Below are 13,367 nucleotides of genomic sequence, written 5' to 3' on the forward strand. Positions count from 1 at the left end.
TAATTTTCCCTTTTTATTATTCATATTTATAATTTAATTATAATTATAATTATTTTTCAGTATAAGTATAAATATATATTAGTTGGACGAACTAGACTGATCTTGAAATCAATTTTCTTACCTTGATCTAGCCCGGTCCAAGCCTAATATAAATATAATGCCGGCTAGACTAAACCTGGACAAAACAATTTAGTGTAAAACCCGATTAGATCAGACCCGGCCCGGCCCATGAAACGGGTTTAGTAATAACTACTACTCTTGAAGCATGACTATCCAAGTAGTAAGGCGTTGAACCTCTACTTGACAGGTTTGAGATTCGATTACCCACCACGTCAAAATTTTGCCATGACCTTAAAAGTAGATAGAACTAACCTTATCTAAACTTTTAGCTACCAAAAAACAAAAGATGTGATTGTTATTTTTTTAAACTTTTAAACTCATAGAGAATGTGATACAAAGTTTTTATTTATTTATTTTACCTTCTGTACTACTTATTAATGTATAATGAATTTGTTCAAAAATCGTTAAAGCTCAGTCAAAACTTGATTCGAGGCTCGAGAAATTAATGAGCCAGTAAGGAACCTAACTAGGTTAAGCTCCTTAACACACTAGAACACAGCACAACCTCGCAAAGATTATAATGTCTATCATGAAATTGATTAGCTAAGAAAAAGGAAAATTACAACACTAATAATCTCTAGTGACCAAAAATTTAGCATCAAGCAGTACAACAATATGCTTATGGACAATATATGAAAGAACAGAGGGAAATATCTGAATCATGCAGCACGATCCTTAGGTATTCACAGCCAAACAAACATTACAGATACTCTATACAACATATTAAAAGCCGAATCTATTCAGTAGATTAAGAGGATCATAAGCTCTTCTCAGTAGAAATAAGCCTCACCACACCATCAGAGATTCTTCACTAGAACAAATATCTGAACCAAAACATACATCCTCCTTCACAACCACTAAGATATTCTTATGCACGTAGACCAGTAGCCAGCTGAAGTCAGGAATTTTTTTTTGCTCAAGCAAACTTGGACAGATACGATTTGGTACCCTTTTCATTCATATTCTCTAATCTTTTGTTAACCATCTCCGGCCCCTGATATGATATCCGCCAAAGCTTTGATCACTGCTGCTTTCTCCCCCACTCTCCCCACTTGTATATCCTGATTTTCGGCGGTGTTTCTTTCCTTTCATTACTCCGCTGTCACTAAAGCTCCCATTTAATAGGGGATCATCTATCCCACGAATCACCCTCCGAGGGGGTGAAGGAGCTATGGAACTGTCATCCTTAGTTCGTCTCCTTTCCTTGTCGTGTCTCTTCATGTTTTGAGAGATCTTATGCAGTTTCTCATTGAACTTCGTAAAACCCTTTTCCACAGGTTCCACTGCTTGATTTACAGTAAACTTCACATCATTCACAATCTGTGTAGCAGGAAAACACAAGATTCAGCACCCCTAATAGACAGACGAATAGCTTGTCCAAATGAAAATGGCAATTAGCCAAAACATTTTCCGGAGGCATATTTCAATGTAAACACGCCTTCCAGACTCTACATTAAATATCTTTCAGTTTAGTTCTTGACAACCAATACCTCTTCTTTAGAATTGCAATCAATATTATTTAGGTCTACGTTGTTGACACCACCAAATTTTCTCTTCATTGTTAATAGTACCACAGATTCATCAAAGATAATATGAACATTGATAAAAGTAAGCCATCAACTTCTGCATTCTTAACTGGCAGTAAAATACTGGGAATAAAAAATTGTTCCGTTCTTTTTCCCCTTCAAAACAGTTTTGCATGACCAACAAAAAGAAACCTACTCTTCGATGATGTGATGCTAGAACCTAAAATTAAAATGATAATCAATGATATTCCTTGCAAAAGAGTCAAGACATCAAATTCTAGGGAACGTCAATATCTCAAACAACACAATCACGAGAAGCACTAATGACCTATTTCTCCACATGAATTATCACATTTACAACATGATTGGGAAGAATCCAAATATCTAACTTTTATTATCTTTCACTTTATATATGCATATAATTCAAATGGGAATAATGTATCTTATCATAATACACTTTTCACAAGTGAATCTTATGTTAAGTTTAAAATTCTTTAAGACTATAAAACTAAGGCATCACAACCTAAATCCATCAATAACATTAAAATCTGTCTCTCTTTAATGCTAAAAATTTATAACACTCTTATCCAAATTAAGATACTTCAAGGATTGTTTAAATAGGAACGATTCCAAAATTTTCAATGAACAATCTAAACACTTACTGCAATTTTAGAAATATGTTATTGCAACAACAGAATTCATCTACACTTTCTTTTTAAGATAACCAATTTACCACAAATTATTAAATTCATCCAAAATACACCATAAAATTATGTATATGGACCAAATAAGACATAGTTTTCCATCTAAGTAGGACGCTTGAAACGATTATGATAACCTTGCTTTCCAAATAAAGTGGATTACTTGAAATATCAAAAATATAAATTATCTGTACACTATGATAATACCCTTTAGCAGCTCAAGATTACAATTATATTTAATTTAATGTTAAAATTGTAGTACTTGTCAATTACTCCTAACTCTTTGAGCAATATGTATAATATTGAACTTCTTTCCTGTAAATATTATTCACCCATAAAAATCAAAATGTATAATATTACACGACTATTTTAAATTGGATACCAAGAATGAAGTTTACCATATCGAAATCTCATGGGAAAAAATCAAAATTATTATCTTAGCATGATTGGATTTTAAAAAATTAGGGAAACAAATTATTAAAACAACAAAATTCATTTCTTCTTTTTCTAATAATAAATGAGTGAGATTTCATGAAATACACAGCAAAAATTATATATGCACACCAAATGGAACATAGTTTCATAACATGAAAGATTAGAGCTACAAAGCTAGCTTTAATATGTATATAAGTTAAATTGTTTGTATAAATATATAAAATTATAGTGACAACTGTAACTTCTATGCAGATCAGATTGCTAGTATGATTAGAATAAAATTATGACATCGCAATTGAATGGCTCGAGGTAACAATAAATATGTTTTATAACGCATGATATTGTAAAATAAATTTTATGATTTATCTTACATTAACAAAAATGAATTATTGGTGAGTATATAAATTTTGCAAACTACATGCAAATTGCAATGCACAAAACAGAATAGCTAATTTATAAAAATTTAAAGGAAAAAAGACTCCCTAATCTATGAAGTCTAAACAGAAATGATTGTCCACCTGAGATAAAGGACATGTATTAGGGAGCATGCACGAGGTTCTGCACTAAGCCCATTTCTTTTTTCCATCGTTATGGATGAACTAACTAGTTCACTTTAAGATGGTATACCATGGTGCATGTTGTTTGCATATGATATTGTGTTGGTTGATGAGACGAAAGAAGGCATGGAAAGGAAGTTGGAATTATGGAGACAAATTTTAGAATCTAGAGGCTTTAAGTTGAGCCGAAGTAAGACAGAATATTTGGAGTGTAAGTTTAGCGGCGATAGGAGTAGGGAGGCAGGGACAATCACCCTAGATGGGAGAGTTGTTCAAGCATCGGATTGCTTCCGGTATTTTGGATCTATTATCCAAACGGATGGAGAAGTAGATGGAGATGTTGCTCATAGGATTAAATCGGGGTGGGCGAAGTGGAAGAGTGCTACGGGTTTCCTTTGTGACCCCGGCATGCCTAATAGATTGAAGGGAAAATTCTACCGCACGGCAATCAGACCAGCATTGTTATATGGTACGGAGTGTTGGGCAGACTGCCACATTCATAAGATGTCAGTGGCAGAGATGCGTATGTTGAGATGGATGTGTGGTCATACGAGAAAGGATCAGGTGAGTAATTAGGACAATCAGACCAGGCAGACTGCCACATTCATAAGATGTCAGTGGCGGAGATGCGTATGTTGAGATGGATGTGTGGTCATACGAGAAAGGATCAGGTGAGTAATGAAATAATTAGGACAAAAGTAGGGGTTACAGCTATTGAGAATAAAATGAGGGAAAACCGACTAAGGTGGTTTGGCCATGTAAGACGAAGAGCGCTTGATGCGTCGGGTAGGAGGACTGAAGAGTGGCAAAGGGATGTAGTGGTGAAGGGTAGGGGAAGACCTAAGCAAACTTGGAGGAGGGTGATCGAGAGTGATATGAGTTTATTGGGGATTGAGGAAAATATGATAGTGGATAGGACAGAGTGGAGGGACACGACTTGATTTCACGGTTTTATATGATGGTTCATGTTAGCCGACCCCGAATCATTTCGGGACTAAGGCTTTGTTGTTGTTGTTGTTGTAGTATTTGACCATTTAGGCCTGTCTTATTTTGGTTGGATTTCATGAAATCAGGCAAAATACAAATGTTTTACTCACCAAAATAGTACAGTGCAGGTAAGGCAGTTCCCTTTCATCACACTCAACATCCAATTCTATGGGTACCAGATTACTGGTTGAAAGGGGTGACAGCAACTTTCAAACTCCAAGATTAACTTACCGAAAGTAATATCACCTTCAACTCCTAAACAAATGAGTTTGGGGGAGAATAAGGTACTATATGCAACGAAAACAATGAACCGGAAACGAGATTATCACACTTCCCTAGGAGAAAAATGTGTTAATGAGCACTTAAAAGGGTCTTTTTGAGTTAAGAACTTGTGAACCACCATTTAGCCAGTATCTTCCTTCAAGATGGGGGTTGCTAAACTAAACAGGTCCTTAGACAATAATCTGTAGTACTCGAGCACCAGAAAAAAAAAACTTGTACCCTGTTCTTTGTTACTTAATTTCAGTATCAATCAGTTCAGCTCAGTAGCATTCAGTTCAGTAATTTATCATTACTTATTATAATTATAATTATTTTTTATAATTATTATTAGAACCATTATTGAGGGCGAGCCTTGGTGCAATGGTAAATGTTGTTGTCGTGTGACCGAGAGGTCACGGGTTCGAGTCTTAGGAGCGGCCTCTTGTCAAAATAAAATTGACAGGGGATGCCCCCAGTACACCTTTGTGGTGGGACCCTTCCCCGGACCCTCGCTTAGCGGGGACGCGTAGTGCACCGGGCCGCCCTTTTTTATTATTAGAACCATTATTATTTTTATAAGCTTTTTATTTTAATTATTGCTATTTTTAAAGGATTATATTATTATTTCAGTTTCAGTAGAATTCAGTTATTAACATTCAGTCCAGTTCAGTTTTTTTCAGTCAAAAAGAACATAGCCTTATACGCAATGGTAAAATGTCATATTTCAGTAGCTTAGCAATGCAATTTCATAGAGCAACTACCCAGAATCTAACAGTTAGATGGAAGAAAACTTACATATCCACCACCACCAACAACAACATCCCGAACACTTTCTTTGATGGTCATTCCACTCTTGACATGAATGTCAGGCTGCGGGAGGCGTAACTTTGTAGGTCTTTCACTATCTCTAACCTCATCTGGATCCAATGGGCAATCAACAGATGCATAATCTCCAAGAACTGCAACACTTCCATGAACACGGTCACCCATTAACTCATAAGGCTTTGCAGGGAACACATATAGGTGAACAACAGAAGCTATGCCCATCTGTACTGGATAAATAAATAAACGTGTTATACTTTGATAATGAGAAGATACAGCAGTTAATACAAATACATACACATCCATCCTGACGTAAATAAAAACAAGATAACATTTCAAAGACAAGAAATACTTCTTCTTTCAGTTTGCACTATCTTCCAGGAGCTCATTTATCAGCCAATAATTTGCAATTTCATCAAATAGAACTACATAAGTTTCAGAATTACAGGTAAATTGCAAATTCTGTTTTATTTAAATGAATAAATTCTGCTCTTGTATTGAAACCTCCCACATCCTGCAAATGATCAAGTGCTAGAGAAAGCTAGAGCTGAGACCAGAAGAAAAAAAAAAGTGAAACAATTTTGTATAATTGAGAAATTTGATTTTTCCTCCATAATAATAAACATTTAATCTCAACATAATTATTGACCAGCAAAATATAAATACATAAGCATAACTATGAGATAAGATTCCTTGAATAATCCATGTTAACTACCAAGACTCAGTTGATATAATGGACTTTCCAGAGATTAGCCCCTTTGTTGCAGATAGTATAATTGTTCATTTTTAATACCATATTTCAGATAATGCAATGGAAATTATCTGAATTGCATCAAATAAAGTGCTAAAAAGCAATCTCTATCATGAAATCCAGAAAAAAAAGTTGAGGTATTGTTTCTACAAAATGCTTGCAGGAAGATACAATTGGTTGTAGAAGACCTATACCTCTATACAAATGATGAAGTCCTGGACACTTGACTTAAATTGCAGGCCTTGAGCTATAGGACTCTTGAATAAACCAAGGGAGTAAAGAAGAGCAATCGCCACTCCTTGCCACCAAGTCAAAAATACAATTGATTTAAACATGAGGAACTTGTATAATGGTTTAATGTGGGCCAGTTCATCCTTTGTAACAGTGTAAAACTGAACTAAACAGTACAAAGCCCATGACTGACTGAAATTTAGAACCACTGCCATGTATGGATACCTACAAATTTAACAATGCCAGGTCAATCAGATAATTTATACAAAGAAAAAGATTATAAGAGCTTCCATAAAAAATATTCATAAGATAAGATTTATTGATCCACATTTCAAAAACCTTCACACATTTTGCAACATAACTGAAATAACATTACAGTAATTTATAACAAGCACCAGAATACTTAATTATTTGGTTTAAAGAAAAAATATAACTGAACTTGGAGATGATTCAAAGGAATCTTTTGAGAATATGGTAGCAGGCGAGTGCAAGTCTTGATAGAAAAGATAACCTTCATACCTTTCAGCACAAATGACTCAAAAAGATACTCAATTTGCAAAAAATACCGTCGGAAAACTCAGGAAATGTGGAAGAACGATCCAGCCTTGGAGCAGTTTGTAGTATTATATTGGGTAGAGATGCAATCCTTTAAATATCCAGAATATCCAAACTACTTAAATCTCATTTATACTTTACCTCACTAAATTTTCTCCAGAACCACTTCGAGCTGATTGTAGGAATCCATCCACCAGGTTGCAGGTATCCTTTCTAGAAATACAAAGAATTACCTAACGCTATAGAAGGAACTCTACAACTAAAATTGTCAAGTTTTTTCATGGGGGTGTCTTGAAATTGAGAACAAGGTCAGTATATATGAAGGATTTATGCATTGCAGCAAGCTACTGAGGAGAGAGGACAAGAATGAAGAGCAACAAGTGATTATATATGGAGAGGTTAATCTTATAATCGAGGGGAACCTTTTTAGCTTTGAGATTTAAACTTCGGGTGTTTACTTTTATTTTCATACTGCTAATTATTTGGGATATGAAAACTACAATGGTCCTTTAAAAGGCCAGGACCAGAAAACGTGGACTAACTAATGCACATAAACAATGAGGAACTGAAGTACTAGAGATATCAAACCGCAGGGTACTTCTTTGATTTTTACCCACTTTTGGATTAGTGTTTTAACCATTGTAGTTAGAATCGTACGAGTCGCGATTCGACTCATACGATTCGAGTCGATTCTGTATGATTTTGAGTCGGTATCTATGGTATGGCTCGAAAGCATACCTGAATCGGACATGAATCGACCGAATCGTCGAGTCCACCGATTCTGTCAATTCATGTACTCCATTAAAAAAAATTGTTTTAAATTTAAATGGAGTAAAAAACGATGTAGAACTAATTAAAAAGACATTGAAGAAAACTAGGAGACTCTTTCTATTATTTGCAACTAGGAGAGCCTACAAATTCCAAACTCTTTTCGTTCTCTGCAACTAGCCTTCTCTATTTCTTTTCACTTAGGGTCACCCTCCCTTCCCAGCCAACTCTTTTCTTTCTTTCTTTCTGTGATTCTGTTGATGACGAAGAATGCTTTGTCAATTAGTTTTATTAGAATTGCATTAGATTTGAATTTTAACTTAGTGTTTGATTGATAACTTGTTGTAATTTCTATTTTGACATTAAAATTGCATTTTTAGACTAATTTTTAAAGTTAAACATGGTTAATATTATTTTTATTATATTTTGAATTTGATCCGAATCTTATGATTCGGTTCGATTCACGAGTCCCTATTTACAAAATGAGGATTTCGAGTCACGAGTCGAATCTCGATTTAACAACTATGGTTTTAACATTAAAAAGGCCTAAGAAGAACATAAATATTGTTATGAAATTCTTTTTCACCAGCACTCATCCCCTATGGTACAAAAAAAAAACTTGCCCATTAACATTCAAGAGCTGAGATGTGTGTTGCTTTTTGGTGATGCCTTAGCTTAAAGGATTAGACCTTTTAGCCACACCCATCATGAAACATTTAACTTTTAACAGGCCTAAAAATGTGGGGAACGTGTGTACCAGGACAATTAGTATCAGCACTGCAGACCACCACCTGCAGTGAACAACCTATACAATGCCAATTTTTCACTGCAGAAGACTTGCATCCAGAATTTATGTATAAAGAATACCCCCACCAGTAAATCTGATAAAAGCCACATCATGCTTTCACCACAAGCATATGTTGAGCTATTTTCAGGACCGTAGACTGATTTTCTTCGATCTTATTTATTCACAGAGCAGATTTTCTGCTCTACAATTTAGCTATTTGGTCACTCTTTTTCTCAACACAGAATAAATATGTTATCTTTACAAGGGTTTCCCAAAAATATGCCTAAACGGAAAACACCTTACATGTTAACCTAAAAGGAAGCCATAAAAACAAATGTATTGACAACAGTAAAGTCAATTCATCCAAATTTATTCCAATGATGCTAGACTAAGATCTACTCGCACTACTTCAGCAAGATCAATGTCACACACATATCACATCATATCTGCTAATAGAATAGATGCTGCACAGCTTCACTGTTTAATGGAATTGAGACACATGATCAGATGATTGAACAGGAGGCTCTATTTGGTAGGAAGGACCAAAACTGGAAGGGGAGTTGTATTATATAACAAGGTAGAAAATAAGATGAAAATTTAGCAAGTTCATATGTTGTTGAAGTACATTTCCCTTTTAAGTTATGTCCTTCCAAGAAATGGTAATCCTATTTCTATGGTCAAACAACACATTAGACATGTAGGTCGCCTGCTCAGTGCCAAAATAGATAAATTGACATATCAGCAATACAGGAAAAAGTGCCCCTGTATCATTCAGGGAAAGGATTGTATAATCAAATATCACCAAACAATTACTATGAGCAATGTATCTAATACATAATGAGAGGATAAATCCACACAACATCGTCTCTGATTTGTTCTTTACAGAAGAGAAATGCTTTCTTAACAAAAAACATATAAATAAACCCTAATCTGTTGCCAAGAAAAGTTAATACTATGTGGTATATGAGCAGGAGTATAATAAATATTATCTTACCCACATGACACGTTAAACTCTCCTTCGCAATATACACCAAACGCTTCAAGAACAACAGCTAATATTGAAGTCAGAGACTTGATTAACATCTGATACAGAAAGAAAATATCATTTTCTTTAAACTAAGGCCGCCACAATTGCAAACTGAAACCCATGGAAGTTAAAATTTATTGCAAAGTGAACATACATATTGAACAATACCAAACTTGACAACTTGATAAAACCACCGACCAAGCTTCCAAGGTTTAAAGATATAATTCATTGGAAAAGGATGCTTTATAGTTCCCTCCTCATTACCATGTTCCAGAAGGGGGGTCTTAAGATTCATACGTCTGTGTCTTTCCATAAATTCAATAGTTCTTTCTTCCCCACCTTTAAAAAGAACACAAAATTGAATGAACAAGAAGAATATCAGGAGCTGAAAGAGAACATGAAATGACATTATGGGAAACAGAAGAAAACCTTTATCTATCATTATGAATATAATTTCAAGCACTAAATCACAACTATATGCACATTCTTTACAGCCCAATATCCTCTCCCTCTCTCTCTCAACTCAAAATATAAGAAGATTAAGCAACCAGACTGGTCAAAGCCGGTCCTGAACCAGTCAAACTGGAACTGTGCTGGAATGTTAAGAAGCAGTTCAGTTAAAGTTCCTTACAAACAACCGCAACCTGCGGATCTAGTTCCAGTTTCAAACTGTTTCTTATTTTATTTATTTTTAAATAAAATAATAAAATTGAAGTATTTATACTCTAATTGAAGTATTCATATAGAGATAAAAGGGCGGCCCGGTGCACTACGCATCCCCACTAAGCGAGGGTCCGGGGAGGGGGTCCCACCACAAGGGTGTACTTGGGGCTAGCCTTCCCCTGCCAATTTTTTTGGCAAGAGGCCCCTCCTAAGACTCGAACCCCCATAATTATCTAAAATTTATATTTGTACTAAAAATGTTATAAAATTTAAAAGGTTGAAAATAATGTTATTCATGGTATCAAAACATGAAATACTACTTCAGAATAAAATTAATTACAATCATGATTACAATTTCTATGTAGATTGAATTTTTTTAATATAAAAATATAAGATAACTATATGGGCTTGATTTTCGCCAACTCCAATGAACTGCTCGGCCAAATTAACTTTTTGAAAAGAAAAACCATCTCTCTCTCTCTCTCTCTCTCTCTATATATATATATATATATATATATATACAAGTTAAACTACCTGAATGTTCAAAAAATTCAAACAAAAAGGTTATTTTTTGAGTTTCTGAACCGTCAAAAAGTGGAATTAGAACCTGAACTAATGGAACTTGAACAGTCCTTCGGCAGTTCAGTGGAGGTTCCAAATTTTTCTGAACCGATTACACTCACGAACTCCACTATGAGAAAATATATTAAAAGGGAAAAGATTCCAAGCACTTAAACCAAGAATTAGCATGCAACCTACAGCAACAGTACAAAGACTAAAGCTCAAACTAACACAAATGGCCAATATTGGATACACCATTGTCCATTATATTATATTATATTATATCATATCAAGAGCTACAGGCATGCACATCAATACACATTTCCAAACGTTCAGAAAGAAAAAGTGTGCTTCTGCATGTGGCAAAATATAAACAAGACTTTAGAATATTTTATAACCAAATTAATATGTAACCTCTTTGTTCTTGAACCTTTTTTTATTAATAGTTCTTAAGTTCTGAATGTGGGAGGTTATAAATCCAGATACGAATATTACATCTTTGGTGCAACTATAGCTGGAAATTTCATGTGTCTGTTAACTTTTCATTTAAAAGCCAATATTGAATTTATCCATTAACAAAAAAGATAATGATATCAACGTAACAGGATTTATGACAATAAAAGCTTACCAAAAGTATCCAATACTATCATATGTAAACAACAAAATAGTTCCAGAAGAGTTTAGAAAACATTCCCTATTCTTTCAAAAAAAACATTCACTTTTACCATAAGAAACTCAAGGATTTGCATATCAGAAATCATTACAATAACAACTCTTGTGAGGAACATACCCAAGCAAGCAGTAAGATATCTTCCAAAGCAATACATGGCAAATGATTCGTAGCAGTCCCTTAGTATCGCAGTATCAACACTAATTGATGGATTCATCAACGATATAATCTGTTTGGAAACAAAAGTTAGAAAAAACCATTACATACATCTTGAAGAGATAGTTTTTCTTGATAGTTTCTGAATGGTTGTGAAACTTTAGTTTGCTAACTTATTGAAAAGAAAAACCATTACATACATCTCGAAGTAGCAAACTAAAGTGTCTTCTCTTGATAGTTTTTCATTCCCTCGGCCACCCAATTTCCATAAAACAGCTTAGGAAAATGGATGTTGGTTTTAAGTTATTAAGATTTAAGAACAGTACCAAACAATTTTTTGCAGCCCAATGTTTATACTCCAGTAAACAAAGTTGAGATTTGATCACTCACAGATTCAATGGCGTAACAAGGAACCATTACAATAACTCCAATCAAAAACTTTTGCTCCTGACAAAAAAAAAACAACAAGAAGTTAACTGGGTCATATTAAAACAAAATCTTAGCAAACAGCAAAAATTAGACACCTATGTTGCACAGAAACTTCAATTCTAAAGCATTTCATGTTTCCAAAATGTTTCGGAATCCTAAACTCTCGGAAAAACTAAACGTTCTGGGTCACATCTCCGTAATTTAAAAAAATTGGAGACTCATTTCATAAAATTTGAAAAACTCAGTTTTCCCAGAATGTAAGTGATTTCAGACGTGGATCAATGTTAATCACATGTCCATTAAATCCTTAGTATTTTCTAGATCATCTTCTACGGGCGTTCAAAATGACAAAATTCTTCTTTTCCCTCTATTATGTGACTTGTATGTAAAAAAAATTAGTGTGTATATATATATATATATATATATATAGAAAAATTAAATATACATTCTCATAATTTTGAAAAACTATACATATATCATATATTATTAATCACAGGTTTCCCATTCCTATGAACTTTAGTTAACATAGTTAGACACTAAATATGGGAAATATTACCTCAGGATTCTTGTAAGCAGAAAGGTGCTCGAACAAAAGAAACAATGACAAGCAAAGTGATAGCAGCACAAAAGCAGCGGCAATTATAGTTGCCCATAATGGAGGTGAGTAGCCTAAAAGAGGAATTAAAAGATCCTGATACTTCATGGGCTACGTTTGCTTACTTCTAACTTTCTGATAGCCAGCAGCATAACGAGAATCGCAGATTTCAAGGCTGCTACAACATCACAATCAAGTCGAAAACACCCAAAAAGGTTAAGGGTAGTGACCTGCTAAAGACAGGAAAAAACCATACAACCATCCATAAAATATGTCAAACTATGCAGCAGCTTTTGACAAAAAGTACTGATTTCTTTATGTTCTGGACAAATTTAACGAAACCCCAAAGTTCAATTGAGTCACAATTCGATTAAAAAAGAAAAGCTTGGTATTAATTCAGAAGGCACATTTAAACAATCAAAAAGAAGTTTCCGTTATTTTTTTGTTCAGTTGGCGGGCAACCAAAGAAAGTGCCCCCAACCCAATTACAAAACTGATGATCGCAAATTGAAAACGAATAAGAAATGGAGACAGATAACTTACAGTAATGAAATCCGAAAAAGAGAGAAAAGGAAGGAAGAGCTTAAATTTGGGACCCAATAAAAATTCGGTAATGAATTGAAGAAGGAGCTTAGAAAAAACATGAAATAGCGACAGTCTGAGGAGAAATCAAAGTCGCCTCTCTCCTCCTCCTCTACGGGGACCACCAGACGCCACCCTCTCAACTCTCATCTACGCCTTGATTTTAATATCACTTCTACACTT

The 13,367-nt window shown here is 34.5% G+C and overlaps 1 protein-coding gene across 3 annotated transcripts; it reads right to left on the reverse strand.

Annotated features, from left to right (window-relative positions):
- Nucleotides 1-633: 633 nt before the first annotated feature.
- On the reverse strand, nucleotides 634-13,367 carry LOC136222177 (protein LAZ1). Of its 3 annotated transcripts, none has more exons than XM_066009693.1 (9): nucleotides 13,146-13,367; nucleotides 12,564-12,780; nucleotides 11,969-12,025; nucleotides 11,543-11,651; nucleotides 9,683-9,867; nucleotides 9,496-9,584; nucleotides 6,355-6,616; nucleotides 5,383-5,634; nucleotides 634-1,440 (listed from the first exon to the last, which is right to left on the reverse strand). In XM_066009693.1, the coding sequence occupies exons 2-9, from the start codon at nucleotides 12,708-12,710 to the stop codon at nucleotides 1,087-1,089; spliced, it is 1,455 nt and encodes a 484-aa protein (XP_065865765.1). In that variant the 5' UTR covers nucleotides 12,711-12,780; nucleotides 13,146-13,367; the 3' UTR covers nucleotides 634-1,086. The 3 variants fall into 3 exon arrangements, with proteins under 3 accessions (XP_065865765.1, XP_065865763.1, XP_065865764.1); XM_066009691.1 differs by having other exon boundaries at nucleotides 12,564-12,832; XM_066009692.1 differs by having other exon boundaries at nucleotides 12,564-12,835.

The sequence above is a fragment of the Euphorbia lathyris genome, chromosome 3 (assembly GCF_963576675.1).
Source record: "Euphorbia lathyris chromosome 3, ddEupLath1.1, whole genome shotgun sequence".
Classification (NCBI taxonomy): Eukaryota; Viridiplantae; Streptophyta; class Magnoliopsida; order Malpighiales; family Euphorbiaceae; genus Euphorbia; species Euphorbia lathyris.

Bases quoted from the DNA above. Each gene is read 5' to 3' on its own strand.
- LOC136222177 (XM_066009693.1), bottom strand. From the start codon at position 12,710: ATGAAGTATCAGGATCTTTTAATTCCTCTTTTAGGCTACTCACCTCCA. The intron at 9,585-9,682 runs GTATGTTCACTT...TTTCTGTATCAG, and splicing joins AGTTTGGTATTGTTCAATAT to ATGTTAATCAAGTCTCTGAC. The intron at 5,635-6,354 runs GTATAGGTCTTC...TATCCAGTACAG, and splicing joins ACTTCATCATTTGTATAGAG to ATGGGCATAGCTTCTGTTGT.